The sequence below is a fragment of the Colletotrichum chrysophilum genome, assembly GCF_026319265.1.
Source record: "Colletotrichum chrysophilum strain AFK26 chromosome Unknown scaffold_160, whole genome shotgun sequence".
Classification (NCBI taxonomy): Eukaryota; Fungi; Ascomycota; class Sordariomycetes; order Glomerellales; family Glomerellaceae; genus Colletotrichum; species Colletotrichum chrysophilum.
The window spans coordinates 92,396-102,102 of NW_026517447.1; the positions used below are offsets into that span (position 1 = coordinate 92,396).

The window sequence follows — 9,707 nt, forward strand, 5'->3', positions numbered from 1 at the left end:
CTAATTGGGGTTTCACAGCATTCTCACCGAGAAATAGTGGAAGGCCTCCTAGTAAGTGTGATCCCGCTGCTCCGCCGTCCAACAGTTGTAGATGCGGAGCACATATAATCGACATGTTTTCCTCTAAGTGGTCGAGGAAGCTACCAATCACTCGAAATCCGCCAAAACCACACCTCATTTGCACGTAGATAGTCTTCTAAACAAATCACTTGCCCATTTTTTTCTTACAAAATCGATTGATGTCCTCCAACTGGTTATCTGAATGGCTCTTCGGCCGCGGGGGCGGAGGCCCGGCCCGTCCTGATAGAAACCAACCCGAAGGCCCACATCATCCGCACAACCCGCTCAATTATCCTGTTCAGGATGACCGTCGACTAGATTCGTTTAACCAGGACGATCAAGACTTCGCCGACAACCTCAGTTATCATCGACTTAGACCTGACGAAGGCCATTCTCCCCACCGTCCGAGAAGAGTTCATTACAATGGTGGACGAGATCTTCCAGGAACATACCCAGACTCTCAATCTAGTGACTACCGACATGGCCACAACTTAGACGAGGATTCGGACTCTCTAGCACTATTTGGGAGCTCCAGAAGCACTAGTTCCTACTTGCCGTCGACTATTTCAACCGGCTGGTCGCACAATGGAAACTCGGATGTTGGTCTAACACCAACAACGAGTGACGACGGATCTGGGCCATTTAACGACATAATTCCAGTCAACAGAGCTCACAGAGGGGGCAGATACATCGTACAGTACCGGTTATCCTCTGCGCATCCGCACACGGCTGGCCGGGAGATCGGTAGCCGGCTGTTCTACCCCGAGCTCGAAGCCTCTGAAGTTCCAGCTGTGCTGCTTGGTCCTGTAGAGCTTCCTGTTGCGGAGCGGCAGCCAGCTCATTGGCACTCTCAGCCTCAGCAACAGAGTCCAGAATCTCCCATCAACCTCGATGTAACGCAGCCGCCTCTTCCAACGCCCCGGGTCTATGAGCTGCCGGCAAATCCATACGTTCCAGGGCCTTGCAATCCACCCCCTCCGCCAATAGCGCCTTCAAGACCAACCCAACGTGGCCCTATCCCCCAACCGGCAGACATTTCTTGGGAAAGCTTGTCATCGGCCGAGAAGCCCGAAGCCGATCTCTCGCTTGGATTCAAAATCTGGTCACAAGGTTCTCGCGAGAAGCTTGAGAAACAATTGAAGAAGGGATGCAAGAACGAAAAGGTCAAAGAGGTTCTTGATATCCTCAAGAACAGCGCCTCGAAGTTCAAGCAACACTCTTCGCTCTTCGAGTCGCCTATTCAGGAGTGTCTGAAAGCCCCGAGCGATAAGCGCAACAAGTGCCTCCTCGGTCTCGTTATTGCGATGCAAGAGGAGGGCCATAAACTCAAATCAATCGGCAAATCAGCCGGAGACACTGTCTTGACGAAGCTTCTATCCATCCGCAGAACATCGACTTTTCAGCAGCAAATCAACGCTCTCAATTTCCTTCTGAAGCAGGGACCTAAATCCCTGGTTAATAAGCGCGACGCCCAGGGCTGCAGCCCTCTCGATTACGCTGTTTTGTCCGGGAACGCCGGAGCAGTCGCGCTTCTGCTTCAGTATCAAGCTGATCCAATGAGCCAAAACCGGTTGCAGAAAAGTGCGCGCGACATCGCCATGGAGAGTGCTTCTCGCTTAACTCAGGGCGGTAGCGAACTCATGATCAACAACCACGCACACATCATGAGTCTCCTATTCAGGGATGGGCAGCCTTGCACGAGAGCTCGTGAGGACTAAAGCGCAAAAGGGTGGAGCCGTTCCGCAAGACCTTTTCGCGTTGGATGTTATGTTTAGCCAGAGAGGTACAGTTGTTGAAATGGCCTTGAGGTGGGGTTAGGCATTAGACGCGGATAAAAGGGTGTTTTCATTGGTTTGTGTAGATCGCAACGTGATCGATAAATCCTAGATAGACTCTCATTTTCTATAGAACTGTATAGCTGATAGATCACTGTTCATTAAGAACCATGTCCTTCCTACGTTTCAACGGTAATGTTTGGAAAGAGAATGGCGTAAAGAGTGAGGTGAAGTGGAACACCTCTCGCAATGCAGGCCATGGGGCTGTGTTGCTGGTCAATTTATTTCGAGTACGGGAATAAGTCTACCGACTCTTTTCCCAAACAGGCGACGGAAAAGGTAGAGACGGATATGGTGGTAATCCTATTCCATCCTTGCGTTAGAGTCACATCGGCAGGCAGATTCCGGGGAAGGATTCGCGGGGTGCGGGGGGAGACGCGGAGTTACAAGCGAAGATCTGGCGAAGTCACACCAGCGGAGAGCAGTATTAGACTGCCATGGCAGACTCAGATGAATATGAACGTTCTCAACATCGTCATTCACAAACTTCTTTCAAAGTAACACGGGCCGTGTAAAGTTGGAAACTAACGTTTGCACATATGGGAGGTCCCAAGGCACTCCGAGGCCACCATGGCAACACAAAGCAGGCTCTTCTCGCCTCCATCGGTATTAGTATGGGAGGGTCAGTGATTCTCGGGTCCTTCTCAAACTCCGTCCAGCTCACGTAACAGTTTACTCTACGGCCTTGACACCGGCATCATAGCAACAACAATCGGTCAGTCCACCTTCAAAACGTACATGTACGGAGGGTCCCAAGGCCCTCCCGCTCTCGTTGGTGGCATCGTAGCCTCATACTATGCCGGCGGCTGCATCGGCGGCTTGCAGTCCGGCTGGCTGATGGACAAATGGAGCCGTCGATACACTGTCCTCATCGGCGCCGTGGTCAGTATTCTCGGCGCTGCGTTGCAGGCGGCTGCCGTGAACCCGGGCATGATGATTGCGGGACGCATCTTCAGCGGGTGGTCGACGGGTGTTCTGTACTCCGTCACGCCAATCTACCTCGCGGAGATATCTCCGCCTGAGAACCGCGGCTTCTTAGTCGGGCTGAAAGGGCTTACGAATGCGGGCGGCTTTTTCGTTGCTAACTGGATTGGATATGCGGGATCGTTCGCGAGCGGGAATGGGCAGTGGAGAATTCCACTAGCGATGCAAGCACCGCCGGCTGTTGGGCTTGGGTTACTGGTCTTTGCAATGCCGTTCAGTCCCCGATGGTGTGAGTGGCACCCATCCGCTGGTCATAGCCCTTGCTAATGAGGCATCAAAGTGGTCAAACAAGAGCGGCACGAAGATGCGGTAAAGGTTCTTCGGAGACTCCACGGTGCCCGCGGCGAAGACTTTGTCCAGCACCAGTACGTCGAGATTCGAGACCAGCTCGCACTCGAAGCCGACTTGCGTCGCCAATCGTCGTTGAAGATTCTTTTCACTCGACAGTACGCAAGGCGGATGCTGTTGGCATGTCTCATCGTGAACATGACGAAGCTATCGGGATCTCAGGTCATCCAGAACTACCAGAGCTTGATGTACGCGGCCCTCGGCTTCAAAGGCCAAACGGTTCTTCTCATCGCTGGATGTTATGGTACAATGGGTATCCTAGGACAGATATTCAATCTGATCTGGGTATCAGATACCTGGTCGCGTCGAAAGACAATGTGTACGTCATGCGGCAAAAGTGACTCAAAGACTTAACTGACAAGCACCATAGGTACGGGAACAGCTTCACTCGCGGCCACTCTCATAGTTCTGCTGGCCCTATCAAAGTACTACCCCGACGACCGAAATTTGGCAGGGAGTTCAGCCGGCGTAGTTTTCATCTTCATCTTCTCCTTCTTATACGCCGTCTTCTTCAACAGCACGAACTGGGTGCTGGTCTCGGAAATCTTTCCGCTGCATCTTCGAGGCACTGGGGTCGGGTTTGCCATCTTCACTCAGGCTGTGACTGCCATCTGGCTGAGCCAGGTCTCGCCCACGGCATTTGAAGCGCTAGAGTGGAAGTTCTACTTCATCTTCATAGCCACAAATGTCTCCGCTGGCCTAGCGTACTACTTCTTTCTTCCCGAGACGAATCAACTTAGTCTGGAGCAAATTGCAGCGGTCTTTGGTGACGCGGCGGTGGAGGGAAATCTACGTCAGAAGGATACTATTGACGACAAGACGGAGGCGATTGAGCTTGAGGAAGAACGGAAGTATGAAGCTTGATGCGTGTTTTCGTGAATACTGAAATGGATGGAAATAGAGGTTGAGATAGTTGTGCAATACCGTAGCATCTGGTTTCTTTTACAATCCGAAATCCAATACAAGCTCCGACGTCCTAATCCAATTAAATCCACAAATCCTGGAGCATGTGCCAAACATCACCAGACGAGAGGAAGGTACACAGTATTCTCGGTATTCAGCGCTCAGTTGACAGATTTTATTGGTAGTGAGAGTAGTAATATTTCATAGATTTTCAATCGTGGCTGAATTCGAGCATGCAAATACGAAGTCTTGCATCAAATTGTTCCTCGCCACATGATCTTCGGTCTGTATCGTCCGTTCCATAACTCTCTATCTTTTGGCATCTCTCATAAGGTGTACCAGGCAATACTCCCTCTATTTCATCGACTGATAGATTCATTGGCTGCATGTGTGTATTCATCATGCCCCTGGACACTTGACATTCTGCCAATCACGCCCAAGCACGGGTCAGTGAAACCCAACCTGCATGATTGGATGCTGTCGATACCCCATGAGTTATACTGCTTACCTACATTGTAGCGTTAGCTAGAGAAGTACCCAATTTCTTACTTGAATAACTGAAAATTAGGAGGAATGGGGATGATCCCGAGCTACCTAGGGAAAATAAGGCTGCGCTTACTTCTTTCATCGTCACCAACATCTCGTCTTTCCCAGTTACGCAATATTTTAGCTTGCGACTATTTGCGACTCTTCTTTGGGCGCAAAAGTGTTCGCCAATTATGTCAGATCCTTTTTCAATTGCCTCAGGGGTTGCGGGCATCGTTTCGCTCGGACTTGAGATCGTGAAAGGTCTTTATGTGTACTGCAGCACTCTGAAGGACCAGAGCTCTGACATCGCTCGCATCCACAATAACCTGTCGCACCTTCACCATCTGCTCGAAAATCTGAGGAGACAGCTTGACGTCCGAAAGTTTCGTTCCGACGATATCATTATCTTGGCTTGTATTGAAGGTCGTATATTTCAATGCAAAGAATGCATTGAGGAGCTGAAGAAAGTGGCCGATAAGTTTGAGCGTTCCCAGGTTGATGGTCTCAGGGCTGCTTTGAAAGCAAAAGTACAACAGGCTACGTACCCTTTTCAGCATGGCATGCTACAGAAGCTTGAGCAAAACGTCGACAGCATCTTCCAGCAGGTGGTTTTCTCGTTGCAGCTACTACAGAACGAGGATACCAGCAGCATTCGCAACCATGTCGAGGACACAAAATATTTGCTTGAATTACATCGGTCAAGCAACGTCAGCCAGGATACTGTCAAATGGCTCAACGCACCAGATGCCACTATAAACTTTAACATAGCTTATGAAAAGTCGCAGACTGGGACGGGCGCTTGGCTTATTAATGGACAGTCCTTCAACACTTGGCTCCAACAAGGGAGCTCGTTTCTATGGCTTTACGGCTTCGCTGGCTGTGGTAAATCGATATTGTGCTCCACGGCCATACAACACGTTTTCCATTCAGCCAAGACATCGGTGTTGCCATCTTCTACTTCGCTTTCGACGATACAAGCAAACAAGATGTATCCGCTCTTTTGCGTGCTTTGATTCTACAATTATCTGGAGAACAGAGCAATAATAAACAACAAAGCAATGATTTTCGTTCCTCACTTCTCTCACGCCTGTACGATAGCTACCGCAACTCGACACCACGAAATCAAGTACTGCTTGACTGCCTGCGCCGGCTATGCCGGTCATTCAAGCATACGTACATTATGATAGATGCCCTTGACGAAAGCCCACGGGACAAGCATCGCCAGGATGTACTAGATGTTTTGACTACGATGCGCGGGTGGGGGGAGCCTACAATCCATCTATTGGTCACCAGCCGAGACGAAGTCGACATCCGAGACACTCTTGATCCATCACGAGACGAATCCATTGCTGTCAGGAACGAGGCTTCCAACAAGGACATTGCGCTGTATATCACGCAGGGTCTTCGGGATAAACCACAGCTCCGCAAGTGGAAAGGGTTTCATGGACTGATCGAAACCACTTTAACAACCCAGGCAGATGGAGTGTAGGTAATGAAAGCCTTGAGAAATTCCCACTGCTAATACCATCCAGTTTCAGGTGGGTTGACTGCCAGCTCCGAGAAATCGCTGTCTGCCCTCGAACTGAAGAACATCTTAACAAACTCCTTACTTCGCTACCCCGAACATTGGACGACACCTATGAAAGGATGCTTCGCGCAATACCGCCCGCCTTTCAAGATTACGCCAGGCAGATGCTAATGTTGCTATGCAGCGCTATGAGACATTTGACCATAGATGGGCTCATCTACGGGATGGCAGTTGATCTCGATTCAATTGATTCAGAATCAGACACGACTCAAAAGATGCCGACTCAGACCATGTAGGCTCAGACGACCTCTTTCTCGACGGCCACCGACCGCTGGCAGTTTTTCGAGGCAACCGCATGTTGCATGATGCGGATGCTGTTCTCGAAGTTTGTCCTGGTTTCATTGAACACTATGGGTTCCGTGAGGCGAACGAGGAAGAGACGTTATGCGTACGGATCGCGCACTTCTCAGTCCAGGAGTACCTCAAATCTAACCGCATTAAGAAGCGGGAAAATGTTGCTCAATACCACATCCAAGCAAAAGACATAAACACCCAGGCGGCACGAATTTGCTTCGCTATATTGGATAAGTTTGACGAGTCAGCTGCACTACAAGCCCAAGGATTTCCATTTCATATGGTGGATTATTCCTTCGTCTCGCGCATGAAAAGCATGTTCCCTTGGGCGCGTTATGCGGCGAGCTTCTGGCCAGATCACTTCCGGGAAAGCAAAGAGATACCGCCGGAAGCTGTGCGGGCAATGCTTCGGTTTCGCCCCTACGCTTTGAGAATTTCCGCTTTTCATAGACCTGGAGCTCGCTTTGGTTATAATCCTCTTCAATTTGCAACTCATCTCGGGCTTTCCTCGGTGGTGTCCATCCTACTTGACGAGTCAAACACAGAGATTAACGAAATCGCCGGCGGCACAACAGCGTTGATTGTTGCCGTAAACGCCAGTAATATGCAGCTCGCGCGGTGTTTTCTCGACCGTGATGCCGATGTCAATGGCTACGACGGAGGTGCACTTAAGGCGGCAGCAAAAACGGGCCAGGTAGAGATGGCAAAGCTTTTACTCGATCACGGGGCCGAAATCAATGCTAGGGAAGGGAGTGCACTGTACGCGGCAGCGGTAATGGGTCATCTAGAAATGGCGAAACTTCTTCTCGAACGCGGCGCCGAAGTCAATGCAAGCACCGCTGGAGATCGTGGAGCGATACTGGAATTGGCAATCTACCGGGGCAATTTGGAAATGGCCAAACTTCTCCTCGAGGGCGGTGCTGATGCTAATCTTGTAGTGGATGACAGAGGCCGAACCGCTTTGTGGGCAGCTCTCAAGCCCGTGACAGCTGGGGAGCTTGAGTTTGTCCGTTTGCTTCTCGAGTATGGCGCTGAGGTCAACCACTGTAGCGATTTGGGCGAGACCGTTCTGCACGAAGCTGCGATTAATCACGAGGACACTGTCCGCTTGCTCCTAGAACATGGCGCGGACATACATATTGCCGACATCTATGATAAGACTGCGCTTCACCGAGCTGCAGAATTTGGCAACGAGAAAGTTGCAGTACTTCTTTTGAAAGAGGGGGCGGATCCAAATGCGGTTGATAAGTTTGGTAACACTGCTGTGTCGTCAGCTGCTAAAAGTGACTGTAAGGACTTAGTTACCTTTTTGTCGAATTTCTAAGTACGCCGGGGAAACAAATGAAGTGTTGAGTGGCAGTAGATTTGCAGGTCGCCCTCGCACCATCTATTATTAACCAAGTCTAATAATGCAACTGCTTGTTCACCACGTTGATCAGAGGCTTTCCTTCATGCATTCTCCCCAGGTTGGTCTCCAAGACGCCCAGCACTCTTTCCCAGTATCCGTTTGTCCTCCAGCTCACATGAGGGGTGATAAAAACATTCGGTGCCTTCCACAGGGGGTGGTCCTTTGGCAGCGGCTCAGGATCCGTCACATCTAAAGCAGCAGCCCTGATCTTGCCAGTCTCAAGCGCCTCGATCAACGCATCTGTCTGGATGAGAGGTCCTCTGGCGATGTTCGAAACAAAAGTCTTCTTCTTGGACAAAATCTCAAACTGCTCCTTCCCGATGAGTCCAGTTGTTTCTGAAGTCAGTGGCATACCAATGACCAAGAGATCGAGATCTTGAGCGAGGAAGTTGTTGACGGCCTCCTTGGAAGCGCCGTGGAACCACTTTGAAGGGACGAGGCCGTCGGGATCTCCGGTGCCGGGGACGACGTAGCTGTCGTCTTTGCGAGACTCGGGGGTCGCCTTTTCGCTGCGCGTGAAGGCGTACACCTCCATGCCCATGGCCTGCGCAATTTTTCCGCACTGTCGGCCGATGGCTCCGTAGCCAAGAATGCCCATGCGCAGGCCGACTGAATCCTCAAAGTCGACGGCCATCGGCCCCTCCCAGAAGCCTTGCTTTTGGTTCTCTGAGTAGCGCAGGAAGTGATGCTGGCTAGCGAGCCAGCTGCCGATTACCCACTCAGCAATTTGAGGACTAATTCTTGTATTAACTTATGTTGTCTTCAGCTTCAGCGACGACACTAGTTGTTACTCACGGATGGCATCCATTAGTCGTGCAAAACGGGATATCCGGGTTCTTGTATACCGGGTGGTCGCGCCATTTGTCAGCGCCCGCGGATGTCAACTGCACGAAGCGGACGTTCTTGAGTCTCTCGAGCGACGGGGGGTTGAAGCTGATAATCATGGTGACGCCGTCCCAGACCTCATCGGGAAGCTCGTCCGGCAAGAGGAAACGGCCGTCCGGCAGATGGTTGTTGGCCCAGCGGACCTGAAGGCCGGGGTAGTTTGACTCGACTCTACTGATCCATTCCTCGTTGCGCGGTGATGATAGGAAGACGAGAAGGATGTCGTTGGCCAACGGGCTGTTTTGGGGTGCGAGGTCGCCCATTGTGAAAAAAAGGCTGTTTGCGGAGAAGTCTGTTGCGGGGTTCACGATTGGGTGTTGCCAAGCTGGAGTGGAGGGGGACTTAATGAATATCACCAACTGACCGGGCCGGGTCGACGTTGGAGTTGACGAGACTGAGTTAAGAGACCGGGCCGGCGGGTGTCTGCTTATCGTGGTAGGACGGGCTTGATAGACGCGATTCGAGCCATTTGCCGAAGAAGGTTGCGATAACAAATTGACGCAGTCCGATAGGTGGAGTCGGGCGAGATGGCAGGGATCTGGCTGTCCGGTTGCTTCTCCGCGTGGGTCCGTTTACTCCGCGTCCGTCCCGAGATCGGGAACGATCCCATTGATTGATAAGCCGATCCGGCCTGGGCAACTCGCTCGCATATTCGCTTCAACTATGGGATGGATTTGTTGAGCGGGCTAAAATGCCTATGTTAGTCAACATGGAACCCATAAAGACGACATTTCTGTAAGGGGCTGGCCCCTAGGCTTGTTCAGCGTAGAGGTGCCGTCGATTGACTATTCTAAGCTGAAGAAGGAAGAAAGGACTTTACAAGGGTAGGCACCTAACAGCGGTGAAGCAGGCCGGGTTAGGCGGCGTACTGCGG

The 9,707-nt window shown here is 51.2% G+C and overlaps 4 protein-coding genes across 4 annotated transcripts; 2 read left to right on the forward strand and 2 right to left on the reverse strand.

The window, feature by feature from the left end:
* Positions 1-645: 645 nt before the first annotated feature.
* On the forward strand, positions 646-1,778 carry COL26b_012045 (uncharacterized protein; the record flags this gene model as incomplete). Its single annotated transcript, XM_053184698.1, has 2 exons — positions 646-659; positions 737-1,778. 2 exons carry the CDS (start codon positions 646-648, stop codon positions 1,776-1,778), a joined length of 1,056 nt encoding a protein of 351 aa, XP_053031382.1.
* A 656-nt stretch (positions 1,779-2,434) lies between these two features.
* On the forward strand, positions 2,435-4,091 carry COL26b_012046 (uncharacterized protein; the record flags this gene model as incomplete). The annotated part of the gene is made up of 4 exons (XM_053184699.1): positions 2,435-2,517; positions 2,567-3,108; positions 3,160-3,471; positions 3,598-4,091. 4 exons carry the CDS (start codon positions 2,435-2,437, stop codon positions 4,089-4,091), a joined length of 1,431 nt encoding a protein of 476 aa, XP_053031383.1.
* A 782-nt stretch (positions 4,092-4,873) lies between these two features.
* On the reverse strand, positions 4,874-5,320 carry COL26b_012047 (uncharacterized protein; the record flags this gene model as incomplete). The annotated part of the gene is made up of 2 exons (XM_053184700.1): positions 4,874-5,168; positions 5,286-5,320. The coding sequence occupies 2 exons, from the start codon at positions 5,318-5,320 to the stop codon at positions 4,874-4,876; spliced, it is 330 nt and encodes a 109-aa protein (XP_053031384.1).
* Positions 5,321-7,943: 2,623 nt separating this feature from the next.
* Positions 7,944-9,096, reverse strand: COL26b_012048 (uncharacterized protein; the record flags this gene model as incomplete). Its single annotated transcript, XM_053184701.1, has 2 exons — positions 7,944-8,682; positions 8,744-9,096. 2 exons carry the CDS (start codon positions 9,094-9,096, stop codon positions 7,944-7,946), a joined length of 1,092 nt encoding a protein of 363 aa, XP_053031385.1.
* Positions 9,097-9,707: the final 611 nt, after the last annotated feature.